This window comes from Peromyscus leucopus, chromosome 2, assembly GCF_004664715.2.
Source record: "Peromyscus leucopus breed LL Stock chromosome 2, UCI_PerLeu_2.1, whole genome shotgun sequence".
Taxonomy (NCBI): Eukaryota; Metazoa; Chordata; class Mammalia; order Rodentia; family Cricetidae; genus Peromyscus; species Peromyscus leucopus.
In genome coordinates this window covers 15,897,682-15,919,777 of record NC_051064.1, presented here as the reverse complement: position 1 = coordinate 15,919,777, position 22,096 = coordinate 15,897,682, and the positions used below count along the sequence as shown (strand labels likewise).

At 39.8% G+C, this 22,096-nt stretch overlaps 1 protein-coding gene across 1 annotated transcript in view; it reads right to left on the bottom strand.

The window, feature by feature from the left end:
* Necab1 (N-terminal EF-hand calcium binding protein 1) overlaps window positions 1–22,096 on the bottom strand; it is a 154,632-nt gene that overhangs the window by 47,409 nt on the left and 85,127 nt on the right. Inside the window, exon 6 of the mRNA XM_028871618.2 lies at window positions 3,260–3,396. Coding sequence (XP_028727451.1) covers window positions 3,260–3,396 — 137 coding nt within the window. The remainder of the gene's footprint in view (window positions 1–3,259; window positions 3,397–22,096) is intronic.

Below are 22,096 nucleotides of genomic sequence, written 5' to 3'. Positions count from 1 at the left end.
AGGGAATGTTAATGAAACCTGCCACTTACAACTCTTGACTTAGTAGGGCATCACGGAATCCTCCTTTGTGATAATAAAAACTGAGGAGTTTTATAAATTCTGTTTTGGCTTCTCCTCACTCTGTTCTTCTCTCCCTCGAATATGTGCTATATACAGTTGCAAGACTAATTTTCCTTTCCTTTCCTTGGTTTCATTAGATTGTTCTTTTATAATCACTAACAGCAACCTATGATAGAATGAACTTCCAATGCATCCGTCTAGCTTTGAAGGTCTTCTGGATAGCACACAGATTGGTCTCCTCACTGTCCCTAACATGATGCACACTTCCATTCATTCAACATGTGTAGGGGAGAAATGCAAAGTCCCTGCCATCTAGAAATGCAAAGACTAATGGAGAGGATGAGTTAGTATAAGGCTGAGTTAATGAAGTGGAAATACAAGCCACAACCAGAGCACTTGGTATGGGATGTGGAGATGTGAGAGCCTGTTCTGCATGGAGGCTTTATAGACAAAGAAACGTGGAGTGAAAAAACAAGCTTAGAGAATCTAGCCAGATGACAGGTGTCCAACATGGGGTGGGCCAGAGCACAGTCCCCCAGCAGAGAATATCATCCTCCTTCTCAAAGTCCTCCTAAAGATCCAGTTCACGGATCCCCAACTTAGGAAGCTTTTCCAAGACTGTTTTGATTGATGTCTTGGGACAGGACAGCCTTTGTGTTACTGTCATTCTGTCATTGTTCCTGGTCCTGGGGTCTCTGCTCACATTGGCCTTTGGTGACAGCAGGTAGGAAAGGAGATATAGCCTTCTAGGTTAGGGCTAATGAAAGCTTCCTTCTGAGTCACCAGAAACTTCATAATGGATATAATGGGCACAAGCCCACAGTGGTGTATTTTTTCTACTTATTTAAAAAATTAATTTATTCAGAAACTCCTGAGAGTATCTCAGAATGTAGTGAGACCCGGGCGTCCTTGGATGCTTTAGTGACATTCCATATCACAGCACTCTCCACAAGGACAAGAGACCTATGAGGGATCCCATTATTCAAGCAGTTTGGGGCCTATAAATCTAGAAGTAAAAGGTTCATTAATCCTTTGCTATCTTCTATTTTTCTTAAATTCTGAATTACTTTGTTCCTTCTCATTAAACACAGCTGCTATGCAGCTTCTTGTTGCAAGCATGAGCTGAAAGCAAGCCTAACCGAAAACAATGGTTCATTAAACATTTGCCGTGTGTGTGGTGCTGTGTGTGGCCTGTGTTTGTGGGCAATAACTACATAGGGGAAAATAGAACTCAAAGAATGAAGGTGAAGAGGCAGTGCTGAGGCTTTTCTAAGTCTCTTCTCAGGTGGCAAATGATTGATTTTAAAAGGAAAGAGTGTGAGTCCATGAGATCCAAACCAAAGAAATAATAAGGATCATCATTTTCTCACCAAGAACATGAAATCAATTTCATCATGTTTTAAGGCATTCAGTTATCTTCTCAAACTGGAGGCGGTGGGTTGCTGATGTCATGAAGTGAATTTCTATGCCTTGCTGTTTGGTATGAAACCACTCAACACAGTTAAAAGAAGGTGTGCACAGATCCATCGAATAATGCATTCCAATGCTCATCTACTGCACTCCAAGTCTATCATCTGCATAGGCTTACTGTATTCTGAAGTTACAGGCTTTCCTTTGCTGGAACTTGGCAATGCTCATTCTGACACTGTACACATGCCTGAAAATTCCACGATATTATGGAGATATCATGTGTCCATTAATTTGTTTAGAAAAATTGGTCTTACATAATAAGTTATCATCACCTAATTCAAAACCCTTACTGAACGGTCCCAAGATGTGAATGTTTCATGAGGCATATCTAGAGGCTTAAAGTGATATCTTAATCAAGGTATGTCAGAAGAGCAATGGTTTTGCCCTTATCAATGTTGCAAGGCACCAACAATGTCAATTCTGCAACATACTAAATGGTTTGAATTATTTTGATATCACTTCATCTGCTTATAATGCAATCTTCTCATTGGCACCAGCCCTTTATTATGTTGTTAATTTTCTTCTTAGTGATACATACTGGTAGCACTAGCTCTTAAATTTCTCTCATGGCTCACTTTTCTCCATTTTAAAAATAATCTGGCTTGCTTAATTAATGCCTACTCTTTCCAATATAACCACTATCATTTGATCTAGTAAGGCTTTTTTTGATCATTGCCATATTTTCAAATTATGTTGATTTTTGAAGACAGGCCATGACTTTAAATTCCACTTTACCATATTTAATATCTTACTCTTCAGAAACACATAGACAAGTTATTTCCCTTTCTCTGCATTTATATTGTTGTGCCTTACTGTTTAGTTTCAGTGACCATGTTTTATGTATGTAATAGATCTTAGCTCCTTAAGGATTAATATCTTGTTAAATATATATTAATATCATCTATATTGTCTTTTAAACTCTTTTTTACTTACTACATTCTCAATTCACATTTGTTGAATACATGACAGACAACATAATAAAAGGTGAGGTTTTTTTTTTCCCAAAGCAAATACCCTAGAGAGGTCCTTGGCATTGCTTTAAAATCTATTAATTTATGTAATTAGTTTTCTCTAGAATAAGCAGAATGACCCCTCAATTGCCTTTCCATAAGTAAAGCATTCAAACACAAGGTGGAGCCAGAGGAACCCTGCAGAAGAGGGGGAGGAAGAATTATAGGAGCCAGAGGGGTGCAGGACACCACAAGAACATGGCCCACAGAATCAACTAAGTAGGGCTCATAGCAGCTCACAGAGGATGAAGAGACAATTGGGGAGTCTGCACAGGTCTACACTAAGTCCTCTGCATGCATGTTATGGTTGTGAAGTTTGGTGTTCTTGTGGGACTCCTAACAGTGGGAGTGGAGATGTCTCTGACTCTTTTGCCTGTTCTTGGGACCCTTTTCCTTTCACTGGACTACCTTGTCCAGTCTTGATGTGAGGGTTTGTGCCTAGTCTTATTGTGTCTTGTTATGCTGTGTTCATTGATATCCCTGGAAGGCCTGCTCATTTTATGAAGAGAAAAGAGGAGTGGATCTGGGGGAAAGGGGAGAGGGGACTGGGAGGAGTGGAGCAAGGGGAGGCTGCAGTTGAGATGTAATGTATGAGAGAATAATAATAAAAAGTACGCATAGTATACTTTCATAGTATAAATAGTATAAAAGTATAAATAAAAGTTAAAAGTATAATAAAAAAGTATAGCATAATCAGAGATATAGAAAACATTAGTTGCCTTTCTTGACGGGTTTGCTCCTCAGTAGTTTCCATGGCACATTCCAAAGAGTTCTGGAGAGACTGCAACTGATTTAAGGTCTCCTTCAACAGAAATCGAGTGACAAATTGTTCCAAGTTGGAGGCTTCTTGGTAGTCCTATGGGTTATAAAACAAATGTAATTAGAAATTCAGTAGGAATAGATTTTCTCCTCAAGTACCCATCACTTTGAGACTGATCCCTGGAAGGGAGAGTGGAGAGAGGAAAGAGGCTGGGAAGTCTGCCGCAGGACGCTGTCCACCTGCCAGAGGCTGAATCTAACAACAGTCTCGACTCTGTCACTTCTCATTGCACCTGCCTAAAGTTTATCAAGAAAGGACAAACTCTAGCATAATTAAGTAATCTGTAGGAACAGAAAACGTTTCTGGAGAAAAATGTTGGAGTGTAGCTAACTTGCTTTGTTCTGTTTTATGTAAACAATGACCATGACATCATATATTTTCTCTTTTACCAAATATATATATATAGCCATGTTTTAACAAGTGCCTTAGTTCATTCTTGATGCACTCATCATGTTTTTATCTGTATTCCAGAGAAGACAGAGAAATTAGGTGTAGTTATTTTAAAATCTGGAAAATGTTAGGATTAGAATATTTAAAGACTTTACTCAATCTGTTCACGTCCTGCTCAGCCATGCTAGAGACTGCAGCTAACTTCTATCACAAAAATTCCTTCTATTCCACCAGCCACAGGTTGCCATGGAGCTAGTAATGGCTTTTACACAGCTACTCAAGGCAGATGAGTAAGCTCTAGATCAGTGGTTCTCAACCTTCCTAATGATGCCCTGAGACCCTTTAATGCAGTTCTTTGTGCTGTAGTGACCCCAACCATAAAATTATTTTCATTACTACTTCCTAATTGTAATTTTGCTATTGTTATGAATTGTAATATAAATATATGTGTATTCTGATGGTCTTATGGGACTGCTGTGAAAGCCATGTTCAATCCCAAAGGGGTCACAACTCACAGGTTGAGAATCATTGCTCTAGATGCTACTAGCTGCCACCCTGTAATGTCTCAGGGAGAACCAAGCAAGAAATCCAGGTTAGTAGGAATGCAATGGCCGCAGAGTCTCCCTTTCATTTTATAAGAAACCGGTTAAATCTGATTTTTTAGCATCCAGTAGTGCTGTGGTTTGAATCTCAAATGTCCCTTAGAGGCACATTTTGAATATCTGTTTCCCAGTTGGTGGAGTTATTTTCAGAGGCTGTGCAAAATTTGGGAGATGAGTCAGTCAGAGCCAGAGGAAGCAGGTCACCGGTGATCGGCCTCGAAGGTTATATCCCTTTGCTGGTACCAGCCACTACCAGCTGATTGGTTCACTGTCATCTGAGAAGCTTCTGCCACATTCTCACAGTGCCATGGACTTGCTTCTAGGCTGTGTCTTCCCTACTCTGTCATGAGCCAAAATAAATCTTTCCCCCTTAAATTATCTCTGTCAGACAGTCTTGTCACATTGATACAGAAGTAATTATTCAGGTGGGAAGGGTCAATGAAAAGATTTATTTGCTTCTGTCCCTAAACAAAATGATATTTTTCATGATGGAAAATACAAAACCAAAAGGAATGATGATGAAGAGATGCTTCCATGAATCATGATGTTCTGGGAAATTAGAAGGTATGGTTGCAAATCCAAACAAATGAAATATAGTTATTTAGCTTTTTGGGACCTCATCCTTCTTGCCTGAAAATTGGGCTAAGTAACTCCAGCATGCAATACAAACTCAAAATATTCTGTGTGTCTACCAATTCTAATTTTAAAGTATTTGCTTGTGTCCTTCCAATATAAATTATTTTTTCCTATCCACAAAATAACATCATAGAAGATTTCATTTAGTAAAATTTTCAGTCATTGGCCTTTAAAAATGTTCATTCCTTAGAGTTGAAAACCCAGAAATTTTTCTTATCCACAACCTAGCAGCTTCACTTAAGAATTCAAAACTATCCTTAAACTCTACTTAAAAAACAAACAAAACAAAACAAAACAAAACATAAAATACAATGTCCCATGCTTACCTTAGACATAAGAACTTTGGATAAGTTGAGTTAAAATACACAAAATACCTCATTCGATCTCAGGGGTTACTAATTTTTGCAGTCAAAACTTCACAGAATATTTCTCAGTAATTTTTTTTTTTTTTTTTTTTACAACCAAAGGAAGCTTCCCATTGACTGGATGTGTTGATGGAACAAAGGCGCATTGGATTCTTACCCTGCAGCTGCTCTCATTTTACCAACACATATTTTAAAAATAAAATTTATTAAAATGAACTCAAGGCACAATTGCGCAGCCAGAGATGCTGCCAACTCATCTGCATCGCAGTGTAAACTGTGACTAATCCCAAACAGGATGGCAAGTTCTATACTCATTTGCAGACAGCTTTGAACGGTGAAGATCAGTGAGCAATGACTACAGTGCTGGCCTTACTTTTTCTCATTTAAATGTTAAATATTTGTCACTATTATATCAGACTAGAAAAGGAATTATTTTAAAAAGTTAGCCAATGGCAACATTCCAGTCATCATTTTTAAATTTTAGCTTCTTTTTTTCCCCCCTTTTATTTTATTTTACAATACCATTCAGTTCTACATATCAGCCACGGATTCTCTTGTTCTCCCCCCTCCCCTTCTCCAAGCCCACCCCCCATTCCCACCTCCTCCAGGGCAAAGCCTCCCCCCCCCGCCCCCACCGAGGACTGAGATTGACCTGGTAGACTCAGGCCAGGCAGGTCCTGTCCTCCCCTCCCAGACTGAGTCCAGCGTCCCTGCATAAGCCCCAGGTTTCAAACAGCCAACTCATGTAATGAGCACAGGACCTGGTACCACTGCCTAGATGCCTCCCAGACAGATCAAGCCAATCATCTGTCTCACCTATTCAGAGGGCCTGATCCAGTTGGGGGCCCCTCAGCCTTTGGTTCACAGTTCATGTGTTTCCATTCGTTTGGCTGTTTGTCCCTGTGCTTTATTCAACCTTGGTTTCCACAATTCTCGCTCATATAAACCCTCCTCTTTCTCACTAATTAGACTCCCAGAGCTCCACCCGGGGCCTAGCCATGGATCTCTGCATCCAGATCCCTCAGTCGTTAGATGGGGTTTCTGGCATGACTATTAGGGTGTTTTGCCATCCCATCACCAGAGTAGGTCAGTTCTGGCTGTCTCTCGACCATTGCCAGCAGTCTATTGTGGGGGTATCATTGTGGATTTCTGTGGGCCTCTCTAGCACTTTGTTTCTTCCTTTTCTCATGTAGTCTTCATTTACCATGGTCTCCTATTCCTTGTTCTCCCTCTCTGTTCTTGATCCAGCTGGGATCTCCCGCTCCCACAGTCTCTCTTTCCCTCGATCATCGCTCTTCATTACTTCCACTCATGTCCAGGCTGTTCATGTAGATCTCATCCATTTCTCCATCATTAGGCAATCCCCGTGTCTTTCTTGGGGTCCTGTTTTCCAGACAGCCTCCAGGCTGTCTGCTCTCCCCATACTTATTCAATATAGTACTTGAAGTTCTAGCCAGAGCAATAAGACGACATAAGGAGATTAAGGGGATACAAATTGGAAAGAAGTCAAGTTTTCCCTATTTGCAGATGACATGATAGTATACTTGAGTGACCCCAAAGATTCCACCAAGGAACTGATACAGCTTATAAACACCTTCAGCAACATAGCAGGATACAAAATCAACTCAAAAAAATCAGTAGCCCTCCTATATACAATGGACAAAGAAGCTGAGAAGGCAATTAGAGATACATCACCCTTTACAATTGCCACAAATGGCATAAAATACCTTGGGGTAACACTAACCAAGTAAGTGAAGGACCTATATGACAAGAACTTTAAGTCCCTGAAAAAAGAAATTGAAGATGTCAGAAAATGGAAAGATCTCCCATGCTCATGGATAGGCAGGACTAACATAGTAAAAATTTTAGCTTCTTAGATGCAGGGAATACCATATATATATGTGTGTGTGTATATACATATATATATATATATATATACATATATATATATATCCAAGGTAAATATTCACTTGATATTTTAGTGCCTCGCTTTGCAGATATATGTCTACTCTAAACTTTTATTATGTTGATGTTGTTTATATAAAGACATCAGTAAACTTTGATACTTTAAAATTATTAATTTTTCCTTGACAATTTCACACACATATGATGTGTCTTCATCAGTTCACCACTCACACACTTCTCTCTCAGAAATGTTGAGAGCCTGACATTGACAAGGATGGGAAGTGAGATGAGGTTTTGGGAGATTAAGATTTTTTTTAATCAGTTACAAAGGATCGCTGACATGTGATGTGATGCTCTTAGGTATGAGAACAAATAACTTGTCTTCTTTTAAAAATGTTAAGCTAATTTTTGTTAGCATACAAAGCAGTGCGTTTCATGATGGCATCTCATACTACGTCTTCCACTGCTGGTCCCCTCAATACCCTCCCTTCTGACTTCATAGCACATGTAATTCTGCTATCCTCCCTTTCACCCCCTCATCCTCGTGACAATTCACCCTCCCCTCTATGGTCCCCTTTCTAGTTGAACACACACACACACACACACACACACACACACACACACACACACAGATAGAACATGCATTTTTTTGTCTTAAAATGGGGCTCCCTTGTGACCATTCCTGGGCACATACCCAAATGATTCTGAGTCCTGACATAATGCTGCACTATTCACAAGAGTCAGGAAACAGAACTAGTTGAGGTGCTCACCAACAGATGAATGGATAGAGAATACAGTATATATACACAGTGGGATTTCACTCAACCATGAGAAAAAAAAATTACGATAGATGGAACAGGAGATCATTACTCTAAGTGAAAAAAGACCTTGATTTCTAACATTCCTGTTTATCCTCCCCGGCTGACCTCACAGCACTGTCTTCATAGCCTTTACTGACCTGGACCCATCATTTATTTTTACGTCGTCACTTTCCCTTCTGTGTCCCTGGAACATCTTTTCTTTACTTGGGGCATAGGATTTGGTATTTTACATTGTAATCTTGTGTCACGTTCTTAGGTGTAAAGATTGTATCTTTTTCTTCTCTGTTTCCCAAGTGTTCAGAATAGCTCCTGGCCCACACCGGCTGCCCCTGAAATGGTTACAGAGTGTGTGAAGAACAGGAAAGCACGCAAAAGACCTTAGGAGCCAGAAGGAATGCTTGAGCCCTGGCTGCTCTAGTCCGTCGGTCGCAGTTACCAGCTGCCTCCTGCCGGCGGCTCTTGCAGGTACGTGCGCTGTCTGCTTTGCTTGGCCGCGTGGTTCTGCTGTAAAGGGAAGTACAGCTTTGCTCTCAGCAGACTGTTTGTCCTCATTTCATTTTTTTTTTTTTTTTTTGGACCATTTGTTAGTCTTCTCTCCTTTCTTTCCTCTGGATCCCATGATTTGAGACTGCAGACCCAGGTGGCACAGATCCAACCTCCTTCCCTTCTCCCACACACACGCAGATGTTCCTTTGGAAGGCAGTGGCAAAGAAGCAGATGGAAAATTAAATAGATAGCAAGCTGGGAAATGTCAAAGCCTGGACCTTTTATCCTCAACAAATGTATTGATGGAGAAGTACAAAAAGCGATCTTTGCATTCCTGTCTCCCCAGAAGACTGGAGTGTTGGTATTTGATACATGTTCATCTGAGCAAAGCCTAGTGTTTCCAAGAATGGAGGGAAGAATCTATAAAGCATCGGATAGCAAATACTGGGTGTCTAGATTCTTCTTTCTCAGACATTGTTCAGTCTTCCTGACTATTATGAAGGTTATGGAGAAACGAGAGCTGATTCTATTTCTCAGATCTAAATGACTTTACTCAAGTTATTGGTAACTGAATCATTATAAGGAAATTGTTAGCCATATGCCCTTAAAATTTCCATTTTTGCCAAAATGCCAGCATCTCAGTTTTAGGTTATTTATTTATTTATTTTTTATTTATTTATTTAGTGTGTGTGTGTGTGTGTGTGTGTGTGTGTGTGTGTGTGTGTGATGGGGGGGACTGAATCAGGGCTTGCATTTGTTCAAGAAAATCCCAGGGTTTGAAGCTAACTTGAAAATTGTGTTTCTTAGGGGACTGCCTGTGCATCTTAATTGGGAAATCATTTGTCTGCAAGTGAGCACAGCACATCTGCATGATGGAGAGTGGAGAACGTGGTTATTAACCCAATATGCATCATCTCGGTTAATCAGGAAGTTGCAGTATCAGACTTGCTTGTTTGTATTTGCCATATGTGAAACGTAACTAAGTCAGTGGAATCCAGTCACAACGTCTCCTTGCTGAGGGCAGATGGCAGGGCTACTGCTTTTATCTGCCTCTGCAACAAGCTTCCAGAACCCACGCTGCTCTGGTGTGAGACATCATCTTTATTTTCAAACATTGTTCTGTCTTCCTGTCTATTAAAAGGTTATGGAGAAATAAAAGCTGATGCTATTTCTCAGATTCAAATCATGTTTACTCAGGTCACTGATAAAAGACACATGCATTGAATTATTGGGTGGAAACTGTTAACCATTCATATGCCTTTGCAGGGAGGAAAGGGAAGTGAGAAATGATGTCATTATATTATAATCTCAAAAATAAAATTAAAAAATCCTAAAAAATATTCTGAAGATGGCCACATGAGTTCTGTTCTGTGGTTGCGCCACTCGGCAGCTGGGAGAAGTTACAAACGTGTTCTATTTTTCAATGTTCTAATAACTGTTAAGAACAGTTATCGCCAGGTTGCTTCAAGGGTCAAATGAAGAAAGCCATGTGAAATGCATGGTCTGTTGTCTAGCTCATAGATTTTGATAAATGTTTATTATCTCTATTAATATCGTGAAGGAGGATGTCATGAATTATAACCAGTAGCTCAAAACAAAAAAGACCTACATTTGTCCTCCACAATAACAGGATATATCAGAATTACTCCCAAGATAAATGCACAGTTGGCATTTGATATACAGTGGGTTCCCTATATAAATTATTTTTTTAGAATTGTTTATACCCATATTTTCATTTAAAAAGTTGAATTTTCAAAAATTTTTTGAGATGTAATTATATCATTTCCTCATCCCTGTCCTCCCTCCAAACCCTCCCATTTATTCCTCTTGCTCTCTTTCAAGTTCATGGTCCTTTTTCTATTGGTTGTTACACACACACACACACACACACACACACACACACACACAGTCCTAATAAAACCTATTCAGTCTGCAAAAGTCTGCAAAATATAGTTTACTATTACTTGCATGTTTTTTTTTTTTTTTTCGGCATATGTGCTACCTTGCTTTCTCTAAGATACACACATTTCATGTATAGATGTGCTGCTGTATTTAAGCTGTGGTTTGTGGAATTGTCTTTGAGGAGCATGAAGTTTAAAATGTAGAGTTCTGTGGCAGGGTCAAAAGGCCTTTATACCGTTGACTTGCTTCTCACTAAGGCTTAATACATAGGGCACAACTGATCAATCCAGCCATGCTTCTAGTATTGCCTTTGACCTCCTCTGAACATTGTCTTACTTCCTTCTAATGAATGCCCCATTGTTCAGGATCTTTCCACAATTCCTTGTCTGTATCTGACTTTACTATGTTTTCTTTGTTTCTTTCCAGATTGTTAGATGTGTGGTTAGACATTTTTTGCCTTCGTAAGTCTGTGCAGGCCCGACTTTCACCATCAAGGCTCAGCCCCCTGTTCAATCTCACAGAAGTATAGAAAGCATAATACATGACTGTGAGGACTGGGGAAGAAGGAGAGTCTCCGTTAAAAGAAATAAAGACAAAGGACAATATACAATACCTTGATAGGAAAGAGGAAACGAGAAATAATTTAACCACAAAAAGCAGCCAAGAAAAGAAACAAAGGTTGATGGAAGTGACAACTAAGGAAGACAGAGAGTAATTGGTCAACCTACTGACAGCGTAATTCAAAAGAAAAAAATCGAATCTAGCAGAGGAATCGAACACCAGGATCTAATGTTTAAGTATGAACCCCTGAAATTGAAGAGATTCCCCATTAAATACCTGCATGCTGCAAGGAAGAGCTATCAATTCAGAACAACACAGTACTGGAATCGAAAACACAAAACAAACACCAGGTGTGCGGGTGCATACCAGTGAGGTTGAGGCAGGAGGATAGCGATTCTAAGACAGACTGGGCCACATAGCAACACCCTGCCCACCCCCCAAAGGAGTAAAATTTCTTTGTGTACATAGACACAAAAGAAATCATGCAACTTAAGAGGTAAACTGAATATCAAAACAAAAAAAATCATGACTTTCAAAAAGCCATACTTTTGTGTTAGAAAAATATAGCAAAATATTTGTTTTTAAAATAAAATGATGCCGGGCGGTGGTGGCGCACGCCTTTAATCCCAGCACTCGGGAGGCAGAGCCAGGCGGATCTCTGTGAGTTTGAGGCCAGCCTGGGCTACCAAGTGAGCTCCAGGAAAGGCGCAAAGCTACGCAGAGAAACCCTGTCTCAAAAAACCAAAAATAAAATAAAATGATCTAAGGATTCCAGAAAAATTTGACTTCTATGATGAAAGTCTCTCTGTGTCCCATGGCCCAACAAACTGTCAATATCTGAGAACTCTGGTATACTAACATCATTGTGAACCTTTCGCAGGAATCCAGTAGACCACACCATAGAAGGCCGAAATGACTTGAGAGTCTTCAAACAGGGATGATTTAGGTTCTAAGTATAGGCAAAGTGGGTATAGAAGTAAGGCACAGGTTTTAGGCAGTGTGGATTTTAGGCTCTGTGAACAAGGGATCATGTATCCTGCCTCCAGAGTATGCAAGCAGCCATAGAACCTTTTCAAATGAAAAGTCTGGCTGCGTTCATAGACCACATAAAATCAGTAGTTGGTAGAATTTGGCCAGGTCTGGACCTTGCTCACCCCAATTCGGGCATTCCGTGTCAAAGGCTGCCACTTTCAAAATACATGACTCACAGTCTGTGGGTGTAGATGAAAGGGTGCTCGAAGGCCCAGCCTTATCAAGTCAATGCTGGACTGGGCTGAGAATTTGAAGCAAACACTGAGTTCAGAGGACCCTGCTACCTTAGCGAAGTAAACAGTGATACCTGAACTGTTAGCACAGTTTAGCTGATCTGCTACAGATACTTTGAAGAGTAAGTAAATAAAGCCTAATGGGGCAACCTGCAATGTAAAAGTGATGAAACAGATGGAAAATGCAGCTCCATCTGGTTTCTCGGACTGAACACACACATGATAAAGTCACAGCGAAAGGCGAGGAAGAGATGACCTGGGCAAGCAGTTTGCGGGTTACGCTCAGGGAAGGCAGGATCACCGCTTCTCCAGAGCATGTGGAAAGGCGCCCAGGGTCACCGGTTGCTTTTTGTTTTTTGATCTCGGGAGGTGAGAGCTTATTTCCAGTGTTTGCCTTAAAATCATCAGGCTCTCCACTTATTCGTTCTGCTTTCCTATTGTTTCATTCTACAATAAAAAGGTCAAGATGTGTGTAAGAACCAATCTGGTAGAGATAAGCTATTTTCATATATTTGAACAGCTGTGGGAATAGACAGATAGAGGCTATAAAATATGGGACTCCTTGGCACGCAGTCGGGCCAGAAAATGTGTAAACACTTCCCAATTGGTAATTTCTTTCACCCCTATATGCTCTGCCTTCAGCGGCTAGCCTGCATTTCTTTGAAGTGTAACACAGTACCAAATGGTGCATTTTTCAGTACGAAGTCTGCTGGCCTACATTCGTACATCAATTATGCTCAACTCACATTTGTTGATTATAATTATTATCATGTTTTTTTTTTTTTTTCTGGTAAATCCAGTGCTTTCTACCTTACTGCTCACGCATTTTTTTTTTTTTTTTTTTTGGTATCGTTTTAAGCTCACAGAATAAGTCAGGCAAACCCAAGCCCAGGGGCGCCCCTCTTCTTTGGCTCCTGCTGATCAGCACCATGTCAGATGGATACTGCTATTTTAATCATGCTGCTATACTGTCTTCAGTTAACTTCTCCAAGTCCCTGCATTTCCAGACAGAAACGCCTTTTCAAAGCACCATATTTAATCCTTTTGCCTTCAAGACATATTATCCTTCTCTTTGATCTGAACAAGTTTTAAGACAGGACAATTTTTTGTATATTAAAATACTGTGGACATTCTCTACCACCATGGTGTATGGGGAATAGTGGATACATTTTAGACGTATGAGCATCTGCCGAGTTTTGAATTCCACTTGATCCTGTGACCTATGTCTAAAGAGAATACTCATGTACTCCACCAAGTTTTCATTCACAAAATAATAGCCCCAAGAATGATTAGCTTCTTCAATGATAAGTAGACAAGAATTTGGCCCAGTAGAACTTGGAAGAAAACAAAATGCTGTAGTACATTAAATATAAAATATTGTTAGTTATAAGATGGAATTTTACTTTGGTCTCTTTAGACAGTAATAGCATTCAGCCTGTTGACATGAAAGACAAGATTTCTAATCAGAAAGTGGCAGTCTCCATATTTCACGGGTAACCAGCATGAAAGAACTGCATACAACCCTTCATTTCTGAAGTGAGGTGCACACAGATGGAAGACACTTGCTCAGGACAGGAGAGGACGGCCATGCTTTCTGTGCTGCCTACTGTCAAGGGGCATGTAATACACAGCAGCTTACTGGTCACTTCAGCAGACTCCAGGCTCAGGAACCAGAGCTAGCCAAAGGGTCTTGTTCATCACACTCCCAGCAGGGCATGGCTGTAAGGAAAGCTTTTCAGGGCAGTGAACAGGCAATTACAATGGAAAGGAAATATTTCCTAGATTGCAGGGAGCTTCTGTTTAAGCAGAGGGGCACAAGAAGGCAGCAAGATTTTCCAAACACACTGCTCTTCTGTAGAGAGACTTAAATCGTGTCAGTCTTGGAAATTTTTTAGGCAAGGGTTTATCAAAGTCTATCCTATGATGAATGTTTCCAGGCCATCACCATTTGTTTAATAATTTTACTTCTTAGTTTCATATTTGATACAGGCTTTTTGTGTTGAACCCAGCAACCAAAAACCTTCTTGCTAAAAGGCAAACCTCAGATTCTAGAAGGGGCACATGTAATGCATGCCCCTATTGCCTACCAGTCTCCTTTTCATCACAAAAAATAAAACTTTAAAAATATTTAGAATTATTGCTGGGCAGTAGTGGTGCATGCCTTTAATCCCAGCACTCAGGAGGCAGAGCCAGGCGGACCTCTGTGAGTTCAAGCCCAGCCTGGGCTATAGAGTGAGTTCCAGGAAAGGCACAAAGCTACACAGAGAAACCCTGTCTCAAAAAACCAAAAAAAAAAAAATTATTAAAACACATCTGTACTATTGAAAAAATTCAAGAAACTCATGACACAAAATTAATTCAATTATTATATAAACAACAAAACACATGTCAAGTTTGTACTTTGAGTCCAGGTTCCGAGAATTATGGGAAAGATGATGAGACAATGAGGAAACCTCACAGGTAGCTTGATTATTTCTTACAAAACTGTTCATTTTAATCAGAGGCTTACATCTTGCTCTTTTGCCATGGCAACAGGTAGAGAATCCTGTACCCAGAGGTTACAGTGATGATCTTCATTAAGCTCAGAAGAGGCCCTGCTGCATTCCAGTGATTAGACTGCAATGAACTAATTTGAGTGTTTCCACTCAGGTCTGAGTAACATTTTCTGATCTTAATGGAGGATAGGGTGCTAAGCTGGGTGACAGACTTGACCATATTGGTTTCTCAAATCTATGAAATGGGAATGTCTGACTTGGTTTTTATTTTATTTTATTTTATTTTTTTTATCCAGAATGAGTTCCCCTACATCTGAGTGGGAAAAAGGAATCCTCTTTTTTTTTGTCCCACAGCACAATGTACTTTCCCTTGTCCAGCCTGTTTTCTCTTGCTATAGGCCCTACACAGAGATCGGCAAGGTGTGGCCACACAGAGTATGGCCATCATACTGTGGCACAGTGCCATTTCACATGAGTTTGAATCTTCTTATTTCCACTTTTGAGAAACTGCTCATTTGCTTAATGAAGTGAAGATAATAATTCTAATAATGAAAATGCAGCGATGGTAAACAAACTCCTCAAGAAAGACAAGTACTAAAGGTTTAATTATCATGCTCAGAGAAGAAAATGGCTTCACAACACAGCATTAAACACCACGAACTTCCCTGAAATGTTAGTGTATGTTTAGCAACACTTTGTGTATGTGTGTGTTCGTATGTTCATAAGTGTGTATGTGTACGTGTTTGTGTGCAGTCATACACATGCATGTGTGTGTATCTGCATAGATGTGTATGAATGTGAAGATATTGAGTGTCTTCCTTAATTGCTTTTTTATCTTTTTTTGGGGGGGGGGTTGGGGCGATCTGTCACTAAGCCTGTAGCTCACTGATTTAGCTGGACTGGACAGCCAGCTAACCCCAGGGACTCTTCGCTGCCCCAGAACTGAACTACAGATTCAGGCCTCTGCATTAAGCTTCTTATGCAGCATTGGGACTATGAACCTGTGTCTTGGTGCTTATGTGGCAATACCAACTGGCCCGTTTCCCTAGCCATTAGCAATGCTTGCTATCATCCACATTGTGTATCTGATTTACATGCTTTTCATCTTTGGTTTCAGAATATTTCTAGAACATTTTGAGAGCATTCATATTTAGCCTTATCACAATATTGGTATTAAGCATTAAACTGACTTGAATTGTGAGATGACTTAATGAGGAAGGGAGACTTTTTGGATCATCATGGGGCACAAGAAACCCATATAAAAGTCAAATGATCCAGTAGCCAAGCAGGAAGTATAGGCAGGGCAAGCAGAGAAGGAGAATTCTGGGAAGAGGAAAGGCTGAGTCAGGAGTCACCAGCCAGACACAGAAGAAACAAGATGACAAGGCAGAACTGAGAAAAGGTACCAAGCCATGTGGCTAAACATAATAAGAATTATGGGTTAAGTGTAAGAGCTAGTCAGTAATAAGCCTGAGCAAATGGCCAAGCAGTTATAAATAATATTAAGCCTCTGAATGATTATTTTATAAGCGGGCCACGGGACTGGTGGGCTTGGTGGAGAAACTTTCTGGCTACAAGGGTTGTGGAGTGGCACCTTGAATTCCTTCCAATTTAAAGTTATTCTCCCAGGGAAAAAGTAGGCTTGACAGTCAGCTTTTGTATGTAATGACTTGCGTGACTATGAGAATCTCTTCATCATGTTAGAAACTATCTGTACATATGACACAGTACTGAGGTCATATTATTTACCTGATAAGAAGAAACAGGCTAAACCTAGGAAATTTACAGGGGATTAAGAAGGTAATGTTATGAGATAAAAAGCCAGGAGGGGCTTGGAAGCCTTTAGTCCCAGCACTTGGGAGGTAGAGGGAGGCATATTTCTGACTTCAAGGCCAGCCTGGGCTACAAAGCCACTTCTAGGACAGCAAAGGCTACATATAGAAACCCTGCCTTGAAAAACCAAACCAAACCATAACAAACCAAACCAGAAGAAAGACATCTCCCCTCCAAATTGTAATGAGATGATAACTAATCTCATCTGACAGCAACAGCAAATGTAAAATAAATTATTTTTGAAGCTGTTTGGTTATTCCCAAAGCCATCCAAACTGTCTGTCCCCCTAACTTATGGGAAGCAGCTACTGATTTCTCTTAGTGTACTAAGCAGCAAATGGAAGCATTCCTAACCCATCATTTGCCAGTGTGTCTGTACACTTATCAGGAACATAATTAGTTGTCTCCTAAGAGTGCCATTTTTGAAAGGTTAATGAACCCATCCACATTTCCCCCAGAGCCCTAGGGGTTAATTTTTGTTTGACTGTACATAATGTAATTCTGCTGTTCTTTGAAATGCAATACAATTTCCAAAGAATTAGTAGTTTCTTCTATTTGACTTACCTTTTGAACATCAGATAATATGCCTTTCTATACTGTTGAGTAACATAATCTCATAGTTAAAACTTTTATTAGATGATCTATTACTGCACCATATATAATGAGATAGTCGTTATAATTCAGCATTAACAAAACCCCACTGGGGCCAAGTGTAAGCCAAAGTTCAGGATTTTTCAGATCCTACAGAGGTAATATCTAAAACACACCAGATGTTCTGTAATACAAAATATGGAGACTCACCATGTAACTACAATATTGCTATTTTCCCCACCGAGGTTCTCTACATTAATACAGGTTTTGCTTCCAGATGGATTTGGAATCTATGTTTATCAAGCACCAACAAAATCAAAGCGTCCTATTTTTAGAAGTTCCGGACAGGAAGTGGTGGGACTGCAGTGAATGCCATTCTAAATACTGTCTTGAGGAGCCCCTACAAAGATAATGAGAGGGATAGAGAAGCTAAAAATGTAGCATAAAGTTGCAGCAGGGCACTTTTATTGCTGCTTTCTATCTGTTAAATATGTAGATGAATCCATCTACAAAGGATCTCTCAAGCTTTATACAGGATAGGATAGAGCGTATAGAGCTTTGTCTAAAATGAGCAGCAAAGGAATTATCCTCCCACTAGAGAGCGATTAGCTCACTGAGATTTCATTGTGTCTGATTTGAAGGAGACAAATACACCTGGAGTGGAGGATATGAATTAAAGGAAGAAAACAGCTCCTTTCAACCCCTGCTACATACTTATTCCACACAGTGAAGCATTCTGAAATGGCTACATTGTATCTGATCTTGTAGGACCGTGAAGGGTCCCATAAATTCCTACCTGAATTTCTTTTTATCAAATTGGTAACTGCTTGTTTTATCAGCTGAAAAAAAACACCCTGCTACAAATGATGAAGAGAGAGGTATTTAAAATACATTTCTTATCATATACACTTGATTAGAAAATAGGTTGTTGACCATTACATTCCTTTTGATGACTAGCACCAGCCAACATTTAGAATGTGGGCATTGTTCCTTGTGATTTAAACGATTTGGGTTAAGAAACCTTTCAGCTCCTACATACAAGACTTTCAGTTTGATTATTGCTCTTCAGAAGACGTCTGTGCTTCCTCTGGGTTGAGCCTGGCTTTGCTGTTTGCTTTTTGGAATTTGGAGGCACAGGAATCTGCTTCAGGAGCTATTTATAACTGGGGTATCTGGGTCCCACGTGCTGCCTTTCTGCTTCCAAGTGCGTTGTAGGAGTGTATGTTCTGTCATTCAGATGATCTGTTTTGATCACCTTAATAAGAAAGTGGCTGACTAGAAGTTGTGCTTTCATCAAAATCTCCCTATATTTTCGTGGATTAATTTCTGTTCAGTTTGATAATTTTGTTATTGACAGACGTCTGTGCCTCCACACAATTCTCTACGCCTCTGCCTGTAAATAACAGCTTGGTCAATCATTCAGGGAAATTTCTCAATTTTTATCAGAGAAGCTTCTATTTGCATTAGACGGTGATTAGTACAGAGACCCACAAGTGGTCAATGTATAGAAAACGAGAGACTGCAGAGTGCTCATTCCTAAATGGGACATCTACAGCACACCTCTTCCTGCCAAGGCTCAGGGCTCATTGCTGAAGAAGGGGTGGAAAGGCTGTGAGAGCCAGAGGTATGAATGACTACAACCAACCAGCATTTTAAAGACACAACAGGGCCGCTGCACATAGGAACTGACAGTGGCTGTGACGGAATGCACAGGACCCGCGTGTGATCGAGCCAGACAAAAGTCCAGCACAAAACGGGGAGAAGGCCAGGAAGTCCAACTCCTAGCTGAGGGGTGAGACAAAGATGGCGGATGGGGAGGGGAAAGCAGTTTTCTTCTTGGACGAGGTTCCTGAGAGGCTACTCATACTCCCATAGATGATCCCAGACCATGCACATGCTGGTAGCACCAAATGGATTCCACGAGTTTTTAAAAAAGAGAACACAGAGGCAGGCAGCCTGGTCTACAAAGCGAGTTCCAGGAAAGGCACCAAAACTACACTACACAGAGAAACCCTGTCTCGAAAAACTGAGAGAGAGAGAGAGAGAGAGAGAGAGAGAGAGAGAGAGAGAGAGAGAGAGAGAGAGAGAGAGAGAACGAGGGGTGAACTTGACCAAGGCATATTGTATACATGTATGAAATTCTCAATTAATAAAAAAGAAATGATGATATCTTTATAAAACATCATCCATATTTCCCAACTGTTTTCAGTAACCAAGCCTGGAACTTGAGAATGATCTTAGCAGTAAAAAGATAACTGGTCTATGTTGGCTCTATTATGGGATACATGTAGTCATAGACTTCTTACATACACTGTCTCATTTTATCCTTCCAATATCTTTGGGAAGGGAGTAGCATTGTCCACATATAGTGAAGGAAGAAATGGAGACTAGGAATTTAACATAGGTGTATATTAAGCATTGGCGCTAGGAATCAAATCAAGTTTTTTTCTAATGTAGAATTTTTTTAAATGTTGTTTTTTCCAGAGGCATTACTATATGTATGTCCTGTATACTATTTATATAGACAGTTTGGGAATACTTTTCCATATGTTACTATACAAGAATAGGAAGCTATGTAGAACTCAAAGGAAGAACAGAGAACTGAGAAGTAGGTTCCATCCTGAATAATGACACACATTTCCTAATACACTAAAAGAACTGGGCTCTGTTTAGCACCATCATTATAAAAAACTTTATCAGATAAAAAAGAAAAAATTCATTTTTGATATTAAATATTTAAAAGAAATCAAGAAAAGGGACATTTATTGCCTAGAAAATTAATATCTTACATCACAGAAGAGATTGTTTGTGATATATGATGATTACCAATATCAACTTTGTACACTGAGCAAATTCAATCAGTCCTAATTGAACTCATTCTTTTCTGGTAGTAATTAATCAGAAAACACTATTTAAGAAGAACCCTTTCTCTACCAGCATTTTAGTAAGAAAGTAACAAATTCAGAATAGACAAAATTCTTAAGAATATATAACTAAACACATTGTATGATTTTATGCTATACATGCTTCTATTTTTTCATTTTCCCTCTTTGGATGATCAGCATGAGAATGAGGAATCTAAAAATATTGTTCACCTGCGCCTACCATATTCTGCCACATTATAATATTGGTTACAGCTCTGAAAATGTCAGAACAGAAGATCACAAACTGAAGATATGTCAGAGTCAAAATCTGCTCAAAGGCAAGTTCAACATAATGGACTAAGGAAAAAAAAATCCAACTGTGAGGAAACTTGATGCTGACCTACAATTTTTAAAAATAGCATTTACAAAAACACTAAACTGTATGAGCACTGTATTAAAATTGTGAAGCCGAGTTTGTTTCCCAGACCCCCTGAACTCTCTGCAAAATGCACCTGGCCCTTGCAGGTGTGCCAATTGTGCCCTGCACCAGTGGAATCCAGACAGACGGCAGAGAACACAGCTTTTACTTCATGAGTTGTTAAATTCAGAAAGAGTAATTTGTTTGCTTCAGGAGAACAATTACGCCAAAGGTTTCAAGCAGTCTTGGGAGAAAATTCGTGACTTTGTTCCTTTCTCATTCTTTCCCTGGTTCCTTGGAATTCACATCCCTTTGGCTCCGGAGAAGTCCCAGAATTGAAATATGGTCGCAGAGCCCCTTTTTCCTTCCAGTTTATTCATAACCAGCAGTGAACTGCAACATGTCCTTTGTGCTTGTGGGAGCCAATATTTTTAAGATTACATGAATGCCTTACTAGCCCTAGCAGTAACTGTTGAAGATGCAATGAGATATGACACTTTGTGTTAGTGAAATAATAAACACCTGAGATAACCAGCCAACAAGTAGACAAAGGTTAATTTTGTCTTACAGTTTGACTGGGCAGATGCTTTCAGACCTCTCTCTAGTGGAGGGGGATATCATGGCGGGAACACCTGGAAGAACAAAGCCAGCTGACTAGTGGCTGAGAGATAAAAGACTGGAAGAAGAAGGGGCTGGAATCCCACTATTTCCTGAGAGGCACACTCCCAAAGACTTAAAGACCTCTCATGCCCTCCCTCAAAATGTTTTTTTTCACTACATCCAAGTAGGATGAGTGCAAAACCTTTAGTATCTAGGTCTTTGGAGGACATTCCAAGTCTAAATTATAGTACACTTTGATTGACAGAACAAACAAAGATTAAAAAATGATAATAAGAATATATGTGAGGAACTTTGAGAATAAACAGTCCTCTTTTAGAAGATAAAGATTTTCCAGATGTGGTGGCCGTTCTTGGTTGTTAACTTGACCACATTTGGAATTAACTAAAACCTAAGTAGCTGGATATGCCTGGGAGAGATTTTTCTTAATTAAATTATTTGAAATGAGAAGACCCACTTTTAATCTGGATCTTTTGAGGTGGGAAGATCTATCTTTAATCTGCGTGACACCTTCTGGGGGCAGTCTGCTTAAAGAACACGGAAGAAGAAAGTTTGAGCTCTTTGCCAGCTTGTCCTCACTGTCACTGCCAAGTTCATCCCTTCACTAGCATTAAAGCCTACTTCTTTGGGATCCCTGCATATCCTGACCACCAGCTGAGGTATCTGCCTCAAGGACTGAAAAACTACGGGATTCTTGAACTTTGGTAGACAGCCATTGTTGAACTAGCTGGAGCATAGTCTGTAAATCATTCCAATGAATCTCTCTCTCTCTCTCTCTCTCTCTCTCTCTCTCTCTCTCTCTCACACACACACACACACACATATACAAGGCATGTATGTATGTATGTATGTATGAATGAATGAATCTTTCATTCTATCAATTCTCTTCCTCTAGAGAACCCCGAATAATGACCCTGGGAATTAATATTTACACCATTTCATAGTATTGCCAAGACTATTACAGGACTAGGCAGAAGAGAAGCAA